General features: G+C 44.6%; 1 protein-coding gene across 2 annotated transcripts in view; it reads left to right on the forward strand.

Annotated features, from left to right (window-relative positions):
- Nucleotides 1-17828, forward strand: part of LOC148508424 (sulfotransferase 2B1-like) — a 128698-nt gene that overhangs the window by 21896 nt on the left and 88974 nt on the right. For both annotated transcript variants that reach the window (XM_088444471.1, XM_088444472.1), the window contains exon 3: nucleotides 17471-17679. In XM_088444471.1, the coding sequence (XP_088300597.1) occupies nucleotides 17471-17679 (209 nt within the window). The remainder of the gene's footprint in view (nucleotides 1-17470; nucleotides 17680-17828) is intronic.

Here is a 17828-nt window from a genome sequence, read left to right on the forward strand (position 1 = left end):
AACTTTCTCAAAAACTTTAACCCCAGTATGCCCTAAGCAGAAACAAGATATATCTGACAAAACAAACTCCTAGGGCTAAATTCACTAAAGGTTGGTTTGCTTCTAAATCAAAACTGACCAAAACTGCTCATTATAGCCATCGTTTAGAAGTGCTGAAACCAGATATTTATCATCCAGGTTTGAAATAGAAACCCAATGGCAATGTAATTTGATTTCTGCAGGTCTAAATGCTGTTGGTTGTTATCTTTCTGTTAAACACCAATGGTAAATAGAAGTGCAAAAAAATGATGACAAACCTGTCAAAACAGAAGCACTGCACAGATTAGTATGATGTATACAGGTTTATTAGGTGTAAAAGGATAGAAATAATGAAAAGATTTAAAACAAATTGCGTGGAGTCTCCCCTAAAACCAAAATCTGCCCCAGACCTCAACCTGGTCTGGTACTGAAAAATCAAGGGAAAAACAGTGCCTGGCTGAACCAGCCAGGGGGCTTACGCTAATGCAGGGATATACAGTCAGGACCCAACTAAGAGGTCCCATTTCTCCCAAGATAGTGTTCTCATATCCAGTCCTTTGACTTCGGGTTTCGTTTTAGGGTGCCAATTCTTGCTACTGTCACGGCCAGGGTATTTCAGCATGGCGCTAGGCGGGTGTTACCTGTGAGGTCGTTGTGGCGCGGGCTGTCTGGTGGCGGAGCTGGTGTCTGGCGGGGGGCTTTGGCTGCGCGCATTGTTGTGCGGCCCTGTTGTCACTCTGCGCTGGTGAGGCCTGCCGGCGTCTCCGTTCCGTTTGGCATGGGCCCCGCCATCTTGCCTTCTGGCCATGTGATGAGGCTGGCCAATCCTGGTGAGTCACATGTTCCCTCCGGCCAGTAACAGCACGGCATGGGGTATTTAGGAAGGGTCAGTGCCTTCCTTCTTTGCCAGTGCAACGTGTATCTCAGCCTAGCTGAGAGGGAGTTCTCTGTGCTTTCCTGTTCCTGTGAATTCGCTGTCTGCCAGTCTGCCTGTCAGCTCCTAGTTCCCACTGGACTACCCCGCTACCTCCATCACCCTTGCCCATACCTGAGTGCCTGAGCCTGCTGACATCCTGCGCTTCAGTTCACTATCTGCAAACCTGGCTTGATTATTTTCAGTTCACTACCTGCAAACCTGGCTTGATTATTTTCAGTTTCACTACCTGCACACCTGGACAGCTCTAATTGTTTCTACCTGGACATTAACCCTTTTGCTCCCACCACAGAACTCTTGTGCACATTTATATTTTCCTGGACTTTTATTTACTGCCACATTATATGTCTACTCAAGCACTTATTAAAAATCCTAGTTTTATTTTCAAATCTGCTTCTGTGATCGCTCCTGCTACCACCCCGGGTCCACAAGCAACCCAGAACAGAACAGTTTGCACTGGCCCCATGGAGCCGGCCACGGATCAGGAGTCAGGAGTGGATTTGTTCAGGTGCATTTCTGGTCGTTTAGAAAATCTGGAAAACATGCAGCATCAGATGGCTAAATTTCTGCAAGATATGTCCAAGCGACAGGATAGTTTGCAAACTTCCTTTTCTACCCCTGAAGTACCAGCATCTACATCCGCATCAGCGTCTGGGAATACAGGAGGCAGATCATCTCCCCGCTTACGTCTTCCTTTACCGAATAAATTTGACGGCAATCCTAAACTCTGCCGAGGTTTCCTAAATCAGTGTGACATACATTTTACCCTGCAGCCTGACAACTTTCTAACTGCAAGAACTAAAGTGGCTTATATAGTCTCTCTGTTATCCGGCCAGGCCTTGGAATGGGCTTCCCCACTCTGGGAGCGCTCAGATCCGCTGCTGGATAATTACGCAGGCTTTGTGTCATCCTTCAGGAGGATTTTTGATGAACCTGGGCGTACTCTATCAGCATCATCAAACATCATGACACTGAGACAAGGGGTCCGTCCTGTCAGTCAATATGCCGTGCAATTTCAAATTTTAGCATCAGAACTCAAATGGAATGAGGAAGCCCTCACCTCGACCTTCTGGCATGGCTTGTCAGACTGACTAAAGGATGATCTAGTCACTCGAGAGCTTCCTACTAATCTGAACGACATGATTTCGTTGTGTATCAAAGTTGACCTACGCTTCAGGGAACGTCAGGCTGAAAAAAACAGAACTGACCGGCAAAGGTCATTTACCCCCTCCATTTCTACCCATTCCATTCCTTCCCCTACTGAAGAGGAGCCTATGCAGGTGAATCATACACACCTCTCTAAAGAAGAACGTCAGAGAAGAATGCAAAAGAACCTCTGTCTGTACTGCGGAGAGTCCGGTCACCTGCAGATCTCCTGCCCCCGTAAACTGGGAAATGCCAAATCCTAACTGACCCTGGAGACATCAAGTTAGGAGTTATGAACCCGTCTCCAAAAATTAAAGATTTCACGATTACCCTAGCCTTGGATCTTAAACCCAAACCTGTCTTTGCTACTGCTCTACTCGACTCGGGAGCAGCCGGAAATTTCATAACATCTAGTTTCATAGATAAATTTCAGATTCCTTGTTTGTCTCTCAACCATGCCATCTCTCTGACCTCTATAGACAGACGCCCTCTAACTAACGGGATAGTCACCAAAGAGACTCAACCAGTATTGGTCCGAATTGGGGCACTTCATTCTGAGTCCTTAAAATTCCTGGTGATATCAGAGGCCTCTCAAGAAATTGTTCTTGGTCTACCCTGGTTACGTCAACGTAATCCCAGGATTGATTGGAGTTCTATGCAGATTCTGTCATGGGGTATGGACTGTCAGAAATCCTGTCTTCCAAAAATTCGACCTGTGAGAAAGACAGTTCCATTAGTTTCTTCTGCCATTCCCAAGGAATATCAGATGTTCGCCGACGTTTTCTCTGAACAACAAGCAAATATCTTACCCCCTCATAGGGAATGGGACTGTCCAATTGAATTGATACCTGATAAGATACCACCTCGTGGTCGTACCTATCCGCTGTCCTTGCCTGAAACTCAAGCCATGACCGAATACATCCGGGACAACCTGGCAAAGGGGTTCATTCGCCCCTCTACTTCACCTGCCAGAGCTGGGTTTTTCTTCGTTGGCAAGAAGGACGGTGGTCTAAGACCATGTATTGATTATCGAGGCCTTAATGATATTACTGTAAAGAATCGATACCCTCTTCCCCTGATTACTGAGTTGTTTGATAGGGTCAAGGGCTCTGTCATTTTTTCGAAATTAGATCTAAGAGGGGCTTACAACCTCATTCGTATCCGAGCTGGCGATGAATGGAAGACCGCTTTTAATACCAGAGATGGACATTTCGAGTATTTAGTAATGCCTTTTGGATTGTGTAATGCCCCTGCTGTCTTTCAAAGTTTCGTTAATGAGATTTTCCGGGATTTGTTATATGTTTCGGTTGTTGTCTATCTGGATGACATACTGATTTTTTCACCCTCTGTGGCTAAACATCAAGAACATGTTAAAGAAGTTTTGACCCATTTGAGAGAAAACCACCTTTACTGCAAACTGGAGAAGTGCGTCTTTGGAGTGCCCAGTGTACCTTTTCTCGGCTATGTAATATCTGGCTCCAGTTTAGAAATGAACCCCAAGAAGGTACAGGCAATTCTGGATTGGACCCGACCTCAGACACTGAAGGCCATCCAGAGATTGCTGGGCTTCGCAAATTATTATAGACGCTTTATTAATGGATTTTCTACACTGCTGGCTCCCATTACAGTCTTGACCCGCAAGGGTGCTAATCCTGCCCAATGGTCACCCGAGGCAGAGTCTGCCTTTCATCTTCTAAAACAGGCCTTTATCTCAGCACCAGTTCTTCGACAACCCGATCTGGACAGGCCTTTTTTGTTGGAAGTAGACGCATCATCTGAAGCTGTGGGAGCAGTCTTGTCTCAACGTTATGAGGACAACCGAGTCCATCCGTGTGGGTTCTTTTCTAAAAAATTCTCTCCTGCCAAAAGGAACTACGCCATAGGTGAGCAAGAACTACTAGCTGTAAAGTTGGCGTTGAAGGAATGGAGATATTTGCTAGAAGGCGCCAAGTTTCCATTTACAGTATTTATGGACCATAGAAATCTCCTATTTCTCAAAAACCTCCAATGTGTGAGTCCTCGTTTGGCCCGCTGGGCAATATTCTTTGCCAGGTTTCAGTTCACCCTGACCTTCCGGTCTGGAGCACTTAATCAGAAGGCTGATGCCCTATCGAGATCTCTCCTCTGTGATGATCAATCTGAAAATCAAAGCAATACCCCTGTCTTGGAATCAAGAGTTTTTGCCGCATTACAACTTCAGCCTCCTACGGGAAAATCATTTGTGGCCCCGGAATTAAGGAAGCAGCTTCTCACCTGGGCACATTCCTCTAACTTCGCAGGGCACTCAGGCACTCGGAAGACCTTGGAGTTCCTGAAAAGACACTCTTGGTGGCCTTCTATGAAGGCAGATATAATGGAGTTTATCTCTTCCTGCTCCTCCTGTGCCCAGCATAAATCATCTCGACAAGCTCCAGCTGGGGAATTGCTTCCATTACCTACTCCATCACGTCCATGGATGCATCTCTCCATGGATTTCGTCACAGACCTGCCAGTCTCTCAAGGTTTCAACACTATCTGGGTTGTAATAGACCGATTTTCTAAGATGGTCCACTATATACCGTTGAAGAAGTTATCTTCTGCCCCTGACCTGGCACAGTTGTTTGTCCAACACATATTTCGTCTACATGGCCTTCCTGCTGAAATTGTCTCTGACCGTGGTGTGCAGTTTACTGCAAAATTCTGGAGGGCTTTGTGTTCTGTTCTTCAAGTGAAGTTAAACTTTTCCACGGCCTACCATCCGCAAAGCAACGGCTCCACCGAGAGAGTTAATCAAGATCTAGAGACTTTCTTAAGAATTTTTATGTCATCTTCCCAGGACAATTGGGCTGCCTTGCTGCCGTGGGCTGAGTTTGCACATAATGCTTCCTACCACTCGTCAACTAACCAAATGCCATTTCAGGTTGTATATGGCCTTCATCCTCGTGTTCCCGAATTCCGAAGCCTGCCTATTTTCGATGTTCCGGCCGTGGAGGACACGGTGCGGAATTTTGCTGCCATCTGGACTCAAGTACGGTCTGATTTGTTGAAGGCATCCTCTCGCTATAAGACCCAGGCCGATAAGAAGCGTAGAATAGTTCCACGCATGCAAGTAGGAAACCAGGTCTGGTTGTCTACTCGGAACCTTCGTCTAAGAGTTCCGTCTATGAAATTCGCACCCCGCTTCATCGGTCCCTTCACCATAACAGAAGTCATTAATCCAGTGGCCTACCGTTTACAGTTACCCCCATACCTAAAAATTCCCAATTCCTTCCATGTTTCCTTATTAAAGCCCCTAGTCCTGAATAAGTTCCATAATGCTCTACCTGCTTCTCCTCGAGTCCAGACGGAGAGAGGAGTTGAGATTGAAGTCGCCCAGATCTTGGACTCTCGTCTGCGCAGAGGTCATCTTCAGTATTTGTTGGACTGGAAAGGTTACGGTCCAGAGGAACGTTGCTGGACCGATGCTCGTGATGTCCACGCTCTCACGCTCATCAGGAGATTCCATTCTGCCCATCCGGAGAAGCCTGGTGAGTGTCCTGAGGCCACCCCAAAAGGGGGGGTACTGTCACGGCCAGGGTATTTCAGCATGGCGCTAGGCGGGTGTTACCTGTGAGGTCGTTGTGGCGCGGGCTGTCTGGTGGCGGATCTGGTGTCTGGCGGGGGGCTTTGGCTGTGCGCGTTGTTGTGCGGCCCTGTTGTCACTCTGCGCTGGTGAGGCCTGGCGGCGTCTCCGTTCCGTTTGGCATGGGCGCCGCCATCTTGCCTTCTGGCCATGTGATGAGGCTGGCCAATCCTGGTGAGTCACATGTTCCCTCCGGCCAGTAACAGCACGGCATGGGGTATTTAGGAAGGGTCAGTGCCTTCCTTCTTTGCCAGTGCAACGTGTATCTCAGCCTAGCTGAGAGGGAGTTCTCTGTGCTTTCCTGTTCCTGTGAATTCGCTGTCTGCCAGTCTGCCTGTCAGCTCCTAGTTCCCACTGGACTACCCTGCTACCTCCATCACCCTTGCCCATACAAGAGTGCCTGAGCCTGCTGACATCCTGCGCTTCAGTTCACTATCTGCAAACCTGGCTTGATTATTTTCAGTTCACTACCTGCAAACCTGGCTTGATTATTTTCAGTTTCACTACCTGCACACCTGGACAGCTCTAATTGTTTCTACCTGGACATTAACCCTTTTGCTCCCACCACAGAACTCTTGTGCACATTTATATTTTCCTGGACTTTTATTTACTGCCACATTATATGTCTACTCAAGCACTTATTAAAAATCCTAGTTTTATTTTCAAATCTGCTTCTGTGATCGCTCCTGCTACCACCCCGGGTCCACAAGCAACCCAGGACATAACAGCTACTAATGGGAGTGGCTTTTTCGAATATTTTGTATGGGGTATTTACATGGGATTAGTTATCTACTTTCTTTGTGGGTTGACAAAGGGCCTTGAATTGGACTGAAACATTGGTTTTGTTATTTGATGATGCCTGAATAAAACGATATCTCTTTTTACAAATCTGGTGAGTGCACGCCTCATTTACAGTACTGTATTTCTGCAATTCAAATCTGCTAATTCAACCTGGTCCAGGCTGCATTCCTATGACTATGGGTCTTATTCAAATGTGGACGCTAATGTACTGTATGCCAATGATTGCGCAGTTGGTCAGTGTTTTTGTATTGCATATGCATCTCTTTCGCACTGCTCTTATGTCACAAGTATTTACTGGTGCTGTCGTAGTGAGTATTTGGGAGGTAGCGGGTGGTGAGTAGTCAAACACAGCAGTGTCACAAGTGTTTTGTGGGTCCCGCAGATAGCACCTGCATCTTTGCATACAGCTTAACTGGCCCCAGCTGCATACTTCTGATGGATATTCTGAGCAGCCTTAGGGTTTCTCAGAAGTTTGATGGTGCTATCGATATGTGAACAGTGTTGAGTTTTTGTAAGCTAGTGGCTTATCACAGACGTAGGCAGTGGCTATTTCTGTACATACAGTGGCTGCGGCGTTAGCATAACTTCTCAGTATTGCTGCATGCAAAGATACAGCCATGAAGGGATTAGCGTCTGCCTCTAAATTAGGCCCTATGTCTGTGTGGGCCTTATAGGATATGTTTGACTTATTTTTTCATTTGGAGTGGGATTTATGACATTTTTGTTCTTCACACATATTAATAATTGTTTTTGAGATTTACTAAATATCTATTTTTTTATTATTGCCATCCTACGTAGGATAGTTGTAGATCCATTGTTGATGGGGATCTTGCTGTAACTTTTCTTCTATTTTTTTTTATGCATTTAATTGTTTATTTCTATTTTTGTTGCTGTCCATTTTTTTAGTTTTGTGTCCCTAATCAGTGGTAATACTATTTTATATATCTGTAACTGTCCATGGATGATTCGGCTAATGCTGAACTGCTGAACAATACTGAATATAATGAGATTACTTTTAATGTTTTATTTTAATTATATGATATTGATAAGATTCCAAGTGAAAGTACCTTAGATCTATACTATAACATCTTAAATCTTGAAAAAAGGGAAGTAGATTTATTAGTCCACGGGCAATTTTTGTTCAACTATTACCACAGGGTTTCAGTCTTAAAAACATTTCCCGCATATGGATGGAGAAAAAAATCCAGTGTTCTGCAGTAGGTGGTGCGGGGTAATCATTAAGTGCTGTTGTTGGATATATCTGTATGCAGGCAAAATCCCATGAAAGAAGTATCAGGCTACTTCTCATTATGAGAATTTTGTATTCCTTGCTACTTATGACTCTGCCAGTCATGCCTCTACATTGGATATCAGGGAACACTGGGGTATTGTCACTAGAGATGTGCGAGTCTGGATTTCTGAAATCCGAACACACCCGAATTTATAGGTTCCGAGTAGAACCGGGTCAAGGTTCAGATCCACTTTTATGACCCGGTTTGAAGCGAGTCCCGGTTCGGATTTGTTGCCAGTTTGGAACTTGGATTTAAAAACCTGGGTTTTGGATTTGGACATTTTAGCTGGTTTTATTGATGTTCATTGATTTTTTTTATCGATTTTTATAAATTTTTTCCAAATCCGAAACCAAAACACTTGAGGGTGGTTTTGCAAAACATGAAGATGAATCCAGATCCAGAAACAAAACATGGGGGTCCGTGCACATCTCTAATTGTCACAAGTGACCCTGCTCTGAGGGATCATCTGCCAAATAAACTTATGATTAACTGTAGAAGAGAGTCCAGCCTGAGGGACATCCTTATGCAACCAGATATGCCTGAAAATCTTAATACTGATGGATAGCTGGCACAAGCTAATTATTACTTATTAATAAAGTAAACCAACCCTATGTTAACAAAGGGGATCTACATCCTGTAGAAACTGTGTATTATGTTACTTTACTAGGAAGGGAAAGTAGGTGTTTCCCAAGCCTGGTGGACATTTTTGGCTATTTTCCAGTGTTTGTGAGCAAATGGACCATTGTCATTTGCTCCCATACATTACCAGTTTTTCATTCCAACCAGCCAGATTGGACAAATATCTGAAAGACAATTGTATAGTGGATGCCCAGCTTTAGACTTTATTCATTTTTTTTATTTTTTAATATATTTTTTAGATTTTTATGTTTGCTTTTTGTTTGCTGGTGATCTTTAATCCTATAGTCAGACCGGGAAAAACTGTGGCTCTGCAGCTGTTGTGAAACTACAAGTTCCAGCATGCCCAGGCACAGTTTTGCTAATAGGAAATGCTAAACCTGTGGCAGGGCATATACTGTAGGTGACAATAGTATTATTTCTGAGTTATATATAAAAAGTAAAATAAACACATCATGCAGAGAGTGAAAATCAACCCTCACAGCGCATGTGCATAGTATAGCAAGCTGCAGTGTGTAGTAAAGCAGCTTGATATAATACTGAGGTCAGCAGCATTCCTACTTTCTTAAGTTGGATAATATATTTGTACTATCAATAGCCCTTGATTGGTGGGTTAAGATACCCTTATCTAAGAGACATTTTATTCATGGGATCTTAATAAGATCTGCTCTACACATATCAGGGTCTTAAGGCGCCTATCCATTAGGCGACCTGAAAGTTTGAACATCTTGCGTTCAGACCTTCACTGCGCTTTCGCCGGGTCCGGCGTGCGCGAGCCCCTCTGAGCGACTGAAGTTCAGTCGCTACGGGGCTCGCAACAAGATGGCGGCTGTCGATGTTGATTGACAGCTCGCCACATTTTGTGGGTGGGTGGGGGGGGTGGCTGCACAAACGCAGGATTTCCCTTAGGAACACCTGGGGCCAAATGTAATAGGTAGTCTGTTTTGGTAAATTGCGAGTTTGGTGCTAAACGCAATTTTTCACAACTCTCCAATGTAATAGGGTGTCTGTTCACTAAAACTCGCATTTTTCAGAGTTACTAAAACTCTCCATTCTCAAACTCGCATCCAGATGTTTTCACATTGAAACAATCAACTCGCCCAATGTAATAGAGTGTCTGTTTCAGACTCGCAAAAAAAAGATTACCAAAAGTCCCCAAATAATAGACCTGCTTCAGGCTAGCGAGTACATCCTGAGCAGGCCAGATTAACACAGAAACATGCACATATGCATGAGATATGTACATGTTTCTGTGTGTACTTATGTTAAATGTTTTTAAATAAAAAAAAAATGAACATGGATCGTGTTTTTTGCGTTTTTTTATTTTAACCCCTGGATTGCCTACTTTGAGAAGTGGACGTGATCTACACATAGGAGAGGTGAGTATGGATTTTCTTTTTCAGGTACACCCCTATGGATTACTTCGGATACTAGGTGAGTATGTGTGAGTGTGAGTGTGCATGTTTGTTTTATTAAAATTATACTTTCACGGTGTATGTTTGTTTATTTACGTAGTTCTTTAGTTGTGGAACTACAAGTGCCAGCGAGCCCGTAATGCCCCGCATGCTGGTATTTGTGGTTCTCCAAATACCAGCATGCAGGGGAGGCTTGCTGGTACTTGTGGTTCTACAACTAAAGACAATATGGAAACTTTATTTTTACACTTTACACTAACAATATCAACCCGGCACCCACGGGCATAGGGTGCCTGGAATAGCCCCGGGCTCTCAGTCTAGGCCTGGGGTGCCCTGGAGAGGGTGACCCCTTTATTGGGGGGGTGCTCAACTCCCCAGGGATCCCCGGCCTGGACTAACTAGCGGTCAGGGATAATGCTTTGGCCGGGGAAACCGGTGAAAGGTTTTCCCTGGCTGTGGCATTATCCCCCCGCTAGACAGAGTTCAGTGCTGGTTCTGGAATTTTCAGGGGACCCCTACTCGTTTTGTCCCCTGATTTTCCAGAACCAGGACCAGCTCAACAAAGCCCTGTGCTGGTTCTTAATATACAGGGGCACCCTACACATTTTGGCCCCTGTATTTTTAGAACCAGAACAGGCTTTATAAAGCCCGGGACTGGTTATGCTTTTGGGGAGGGGGTGCACATTTTTTTTTTTAATACACACACAGAAGCCATCACGGATCTCACTGATCTGTGATGGCTTCTCTAAAACTCACACCTTTTAATGCTACTCGCACTAAAAGGTGTCAGTTTACATAGTCCTAAACTCGCAAATGCAGTAGCCTCGAGCTGAAAAGTTCGCAGGCTATTGAATTTGCGAGTTTCAGTACAAACTTGCACTTTTTAAAAGTGCGAGAACGTGCGAGTTTGTACTGTTACTAAAACTGACACCCTATTACATTTGGCACCTGCCGTTTTTTGGGCGGTCCAACTGACATCACTATTGATGTCAGTAGTGGACTTCCTGCTCTATTAGAGCAGGAAGTCGACTCAGCCTTGCGGCAACTAGACCCTGTCCCAGGGTCTCAACACAAGGCTGATTGTCACGATTATCGCGACGGTCTCCGGCCCACTCGCACAAGCTGTGGGTGGTCACCTACAGCTTTGCGAGTGGCCACAGACAAAAAAAAACATGTCCACATTCAGAGCGAGCGGCTGCCAACAGCGAGCGGCTCTGAATAAGCTCCCTATTCAGCCTGACCAATGGCTATTCACTGCCTCCTATTTAAACCAGTTCCTGTGAACGACCCATTGCCTGAACAATGTGTTCCTTCCCAGGATTGTTCTAGGATCCAAAGTTACTCCTGTATCCTGTGATCGTGTCCTCTGTACTATATCTGCCACTTCGTGGACTCTCCCTATTTGCCATCTGCCGCTAAGTTTAGTCACCTGCCGGCGCTGCAGCTACCACTCTGTATACAAGAAATAGCAAATGTTATCCCCCAGCACTCGGAATGATATCAGCAATAAGACTTGAAAAACTACATGGTGGTAGATAATTCAGAGATCTCAGTTGCATATGTTTGCAAAAATATGTTTAAGGCTCCAGGCCATGTCACGGCATCTCTAATTCTGGAGGCTCCTACTTCTTAGTCAAAATCCGGGGTGTGGAACCCCAAAAAGCCAGCAAAGGCCAGCCACCTCACGGCAGCACACCAGTGAAAGACTACGGTGTTAGTAAGTGTTAATAATAATATTAATAAATCAAATGCTATGTGTTAAAGGGTGATACACAGGTGAAGAGTGTAATTAAAATGCTAAATAAAGTAGTATTAGTAGAAGTGTTAATAAAGTGCTAAATAGAGTGTTCTAGTGTGTTCCAGTCTTGGGCTGGTCCAGAGAAGGGTGCTGGTTCCAGGGCTAGGGTAAAGTGTGTAATATACGGTCTGTAAACTGAGCTTTTCAGAAAGCTGTATTACTAATCCTGATATCCTGATTCCCAGTTTCTGAGTTCCTCGCTGGTTCCAGTTCCAGATCTTGCATTGGAGCAGTACCAGAGTTGTAGCTTCCGCAAGTTGTACTCTGACTACATAAGACTCTGATTCCTGGCTTGAGTTCTGAGTTCATATCTACCAGTACTATACTGTTCTGAGTTCTGAGGGTCACCAAGGTCCCTGGAGTATATTCCTGGTCTTACTGGCCTTCACAGGTCACTAGCTGAGGGGTTGCCCAGTGCGTCTGGGCTCTTCACTCTGGTTCCAGTCCAGTATCCCTGTATATCACAAGTCTGTGGTTCTTACACTGTCACTAGTGTACCTTGCTCATGTTCATACCCATGAGCCAAAGTATTATCAAGCCACCTCGTTTCCTATGCACAGCCATCATACCTAAGGGTCCCAAGCCGGATATACATAAAATCCAGATCGTGTCAAATTGATATGCTTCTGAGGGTTCCACACTAAAGGGTCCACTGTCACAAGCTCAAACCCCCATAAATGGGGGAGACAGGTGGTTGGGAAGCTCTACCCAGAGTGTTCTGTATCCCTGTCAGCATCTAAGAATTGTTTTAGCACATTTGTAATTATTGTATAACAAATTGTTTTTATTTATTAAAAAGATTGTTTTTATGTTTGGCTAAATCCTAAAAATATCCCTGTGATTGATAATCTCACTGAAGTTATACCAAAGCTGTTCAAGGAAAGGTTTTGCAATTGGTAAAGTCATGGCTATGAAAAGTCATTGACTCCCGAACATCTCTAAGTTTTACCGTTAAAAATTTCAATGTGTTCCTTGTGTATTTTAATTCAAGTGTTGATGCGCCCTCTCGGTATATCTTGTATCTCTTGTTCTATTTGACCCCACTAAGTGGGGGCCAATCGTAATAAATATAAATGATAAGGGCACAGGCGTGCCCTTATATTAAGGCTGAATCGAAAAAATTGGAAATCTCCATAGAGAATTCTGAAGGGAGGGCAGGGGCCACACCTCAAAAGCTATTGGAGGTACCGGGCTGAAATTTGGCACGGGCAGTTAGAACTGTCGCTCTGTGCTGCATGCCAAATTTCAGGCCAAAAACATAAAAAATGAGGATTTGGTAATAATCTAAATGTCTCAGTTAGGACCACTTTTCTGCTGTTCTATATGGGGGATTTTTGGGAAGGCATAACTCAGGCTAGGGGGCAAATTTAGACTTGGGGTTTGTTTTATTAGGTAGCTATTGTTCCAGAATAGGGCCTTTTAGGGTTCAGGTAATTGAGAAAGTTATAGTTTTTAAACTAATACCTCATGAATCCGCCATTATAGAGATAGGAAGTTTCAATTCCTTGTGCAGCCTCCGTAGGAGCCTTCAGCAGGTGTACTCACTGTGGCTTCACTTGGGTGCACCAAGATTGCTTCTGCGGTGATAGCAGAGGCCAGGAATGGGGGGGAAGGAAGCTGGCCTTCGCTGGTGGAGGGGTAGCGGGTGTTAGCTCCTGCCAGGACCAGGGGATGGTAGCATTAGCGGCGGTGGTGCGGGTGGCAGTGGTGCAGGTGTTAGGACACGGGGGAGGAGGCAGCACACATATGCAGGCTCGGATCTGGAAGAGCCATGATGCCTGCATCTGTGTTTAAATAAACACACACAGAAGCACAGACGGGATCAGTGAGACCCGTCTGTGCTTCTGTGTTTAAAAAAAAAACCTGTGTAAAAGAAAAAAATATATGGCATGGCCCCACCCCCCAAAAACCAACCAGCTCTGGGCTTTGGAGCTCCAGTGCTGGTTGTTCTAAATACAGGGGACAAACGATGTAGGGGTCCCCCATATGAAGCACAACCAGCACCAGGCTTTTTAGAACTGAGCCGGTCCTGGTTCTGGAAATACTGGGAAAAAATGCATAGGGTCCCCCTGTATTTACCAGAACCAGCACCGGACCCTTTCTAGTGGGGGGGGGAAGGTGATGCCACAGCCAGGGGAGCCCTTTCACCAGGCCTCCCAGCCAAAGCATCACCCCTGATCTCTAGTCAGCCCAGGCCGAGGATCCCTGGGAAGCTGGAGAACCCCCAATAAAGGGGTCCCCCTCTCCAGGGCACCCTAGGCCCAGGCTGATAGCCCAGGGCTATCCCCAGCACTCTTGATTGTGTAAAAAGTGGTACAAGTAAAGTTAAAATATTGGCTTTTGCTGTGGAACTACAGTTCCCAGCAAGCCTCTCCCGCATGCTGGTACTTGGAGAACCACAGGTATCAGCATGTGGGGCATTATAGGCCTGCTGGTACCTGTAGTTCCACAGCAAAAGTAATATTAAAAAACCATACAACACACACCGTAGAAAAGTAAAATTTTATTGAAACATACATGCACACACACATGTACTCACATATACACACACAATAACTCACATACTTACCTATGTATCCCTGAAGCCAATCTGTCCTCTTCTCCAGTAGATTATCTGATGTAGTACCTGTAATAACAAATCCATACTCACCTCCTTCTATATGTGGATCTTTCCTCTTCGTTCCAAAGTAGGCAGTCCAGGGTCTTGGCAAAAAAACCCCCACAAAAACACAAACCACGAACTTTAGTAGTGTCCTCTAAGAACACTACTACCCAAATGACAGCTCCGCCATGGGATTTCAGTACAGAAATCCCGGTGCGGAGCGCTGATTGGGTGAGCCTTCTGCCTCAATGAGCGGTTCTCACCATTGACTTCAATGGTGAGAACCAAGCGTGCCCTTTTCAAAAATGGCGCCTCAGCACCATGTTTGAAATTTAAATATGGCTGCCACGAGCCAATCACGGCTTGTGACGTCATCGCTCTGCCCCCTCGGTTGGCTTATATAAAGCCAGCGCCAGGTGCCGTCCAGTCAGTCTATCGGCCGGGTAGCTGGAGAGAAGACCAGCTGAAGCAGGAAGATGCCGCGGAAGCCCTGGATGGGCAGTGGCCATGCTAAAGAGCTTAAAGGCCGCTGTCCTCCAGGTGAAGATGCCGCCGAAGTCCTGGGGGATGCAGCAGCCATGTAAAAGAACGTAAAGGCTGGGCTGACTAGCAGTCAGGGGTGATGCTTTGGCTGGGGGGCTTAGTGAAAGATATCCCCTTACTGTAGCATCATCCCCCTGCTAGAAAGGGTACGGTGCTGATTCTGGTAAATACAGGGGGACCCTACGCATTTTTTCCCCTGTATTTCAAGAACCAGGACTGGCTCAGAGCTCAGTGCTGGTTGTGCTGAATACGGGGGACCCTTACATCATTTGGCCCCCGTATTTTGGCAACCAGGACTGGTTCTGGAAAGCCTGGTGCTGGTTACAGGGGACCCCTATGTTGTTTGTCCCCTGTATTTAGCACAACCAGTGCTGGGTCTTCAAAGCCCAGGGCTGCTTGTGTTTGGGGGGTGGGGCCACACCATTTTTTTTTTAAACAGGTATATTTTAAAATACAGAAGCACAGACGGGTCTCACTGATCCCATCCTTGCTTCTGTGTACACAGATGCAGGTATCACGGCTCTTCCAGATCCGAGCCTGCATCTGTCTGCTGCTTCCTCCCCAAGTCCTGCCTCCTGCACCACCGCCACCGCTAACGCCCCCGGGTCCTGGCCGCAGTTAACTCCCACTACCCCCCCGAATTCTGGCCATAACTGACGGCTGCTTCCTTCCCCCGAGCCCACCGCGGCTACCGCCCGCACTGACCTGCTATCTTGGTGCACCCAAGTGAAGTCACAGTGAGTACACCAGATGGACACTCCTACTGAGGCTGCGCATCAAGTTGACACTTCCTATCTCTATAATGGTGGATTCATGAGGTAATAGTTTAAAAACTGTAACTTTCTCAATTACCTAACCCCAAAAGCACCTACTGTTGAACAATAGCTACCTAATAATACAAACCCCAAGTATAAATTTGCCACCTATCCTGAGTTATGCCTTCCCAAAAATCCCCTATAAAGAACAGCAGAAAAGTGGTCCTAATTGAGAATGTCAGTACAAACTGACAGTTGGAAATTTAGATTACTCCTAAGTCCTCATTTTTTATGTTTTTGCCCTGAAATTTGGCATGCAGCACTGAGCGACAGTTCTACCAGCCCATGCCAAATTTCAGCCCGGTTCCTCCAATAGCTTTTGAGGTGTAGCCCCTTAAACACTATGCCCCCCCTCAAAATTTCTCTATGGGAAAATTCCTTTTTTTTCGAGGGGAGCCCTATGTTGTTTGTCCCCTGTGTTTAGCACAACCAGCACTGGGGCTCCAAAGCCCGATGCTGGTTCTGCTGTGGGGGCACATATATATTTTTTTATATTACACATTAATTTTTAAAACAATGCATGGATAGATCTCACTGATACGTCCATGCATCTGTGTCTTATTGATTTGATTTTGTCAGGTGCATGCCCAGCACCAATAAGTCTGTCGCCCGCTGATGCTTCTGTGCACGATCCTGTTGCTGCCACTGCTCCACACCCCCGCTGCTGCCACTTCCCCACACACCTGCAGCCTGCCCCCGCAGCTGTCTCTTCCTCTGCACCATTAAAACACTTCCTGTGTGCTGTCTGCTCCTCCACCCGTGTTAGTATACCTAATTGTTGTCCTTCTGCCCTGCAGGTGGGCCGGTTTTTTCGAGGGTAAAAAAGCAATGAAATTCCATAGACACAAAACCTCACGGTTTCACATGTTCCATTAAGGCTTCTTAGACATGATCTGAAATTTCACAAAGCCTACTGAATTTGTGCCACTCAAACTAAAAAAAGCAATGAAATTATGATCATTAAGGCTGATGCTTTAATGGACATGTTCCTTGTGCAATATAGATATGGTATGCCATCAAACCCTGTGGTTAACTGCAGATTCAGCACTCTCACAGAGTGAGATTGCTGTCACTCACAAAATGGTGGAGTTGCTAATTCACAGAATTGTGTGCTTATTGGAATACACACATGCACTCTGCTGAATTTGCAGTTTACCCCAGGGTTTGATGGCATACCATATTTGTATTGCGCAAGGAACACGTCCATTAAGGTGTAAGTACAGTAGGTTTAGTGAAATTTCAGATCATGTCTAAGAAGCCTTAATGGGACATGTGAAACTATAAGGTTTTTTTTATCTATGGTATATATATATATATATATATATATATATATATTATATATATATAATATATATATATAAAACTAATTTCAAAAGGAGGACTAAATTGTGCTGCCGATATGTAAGCACCTCTTCAGTTGAAGACACCTTTGATTTAAAGTAATAAACCTGTCAAATTATATTCAATAAAGAGGAATTGATTGTGCTGTTATGATACAGCTACCTCTTCAGTGAAGTAAACTTTCTACAAAAGGTTAATATATCCAATTAAGAGCATTACTTCATTTTCCCCAATGATTTTATTATAGTTAAGGTATCTCTTTATGGAATTTAAGTGAGATTAATTAACTGTTGCCAGTATATATGAGATTTTAATCATATGGGATTCATTTCTCATATACTTTAATTTAAATTTGTGTTAAATTGGAAACTACTAAGTGTGGTTTACCTTTCTACCCATAGTGTGTATTCACTGGTTATTTATATATATACAAAATTAATGATAATTTTTTTATACAAATAATAACAACTGAAGCACCTAACTGTCATATTGTTCTTATTGTTTTTAATATGTCCATTGTAATTGCAGGCACTACATGGTTACAAGAAATCCTAACCCTTATTTATAGCAATGGAGACCTTACACCATTGAAAACACAGTATAGCTGGGATCGTGTACCCTGGCTCGAGCAGTGTGAGTCAAGAGGTCGAGTTGCAATTCTACAATCTCCCCGACTTATCACAACTCATCTTCCTATACAGTTGTTTCCACAGTCATTCAACAAAACAAAAGCTAAGGTTTGTAATAAACAAGTGAAAAAAATATTCAATGGTAATGTCACCTACTACTGTATATATGAAAACAGAATTTGAAGCAAAAGTACGAGAATTCGACCATCCAAACATATTTTTATATAACAATTAATTATTCGTGACCATGCTTTATT

Source organism: Taudactylus pleione, unplaced genomic scaffold, assembly GCF_031769625.1.
Source record: "Taudactylus pleione unplaced genomic scaffold, aTauple2 ptg000366l, whole genome shotgun sequence".
Lineage (NCBI taxonomy): Eukaryota > Metazoa > Chordata > Amphibia > Anura > Myobatrachidae > Taudactylus > Taudactylus pleione.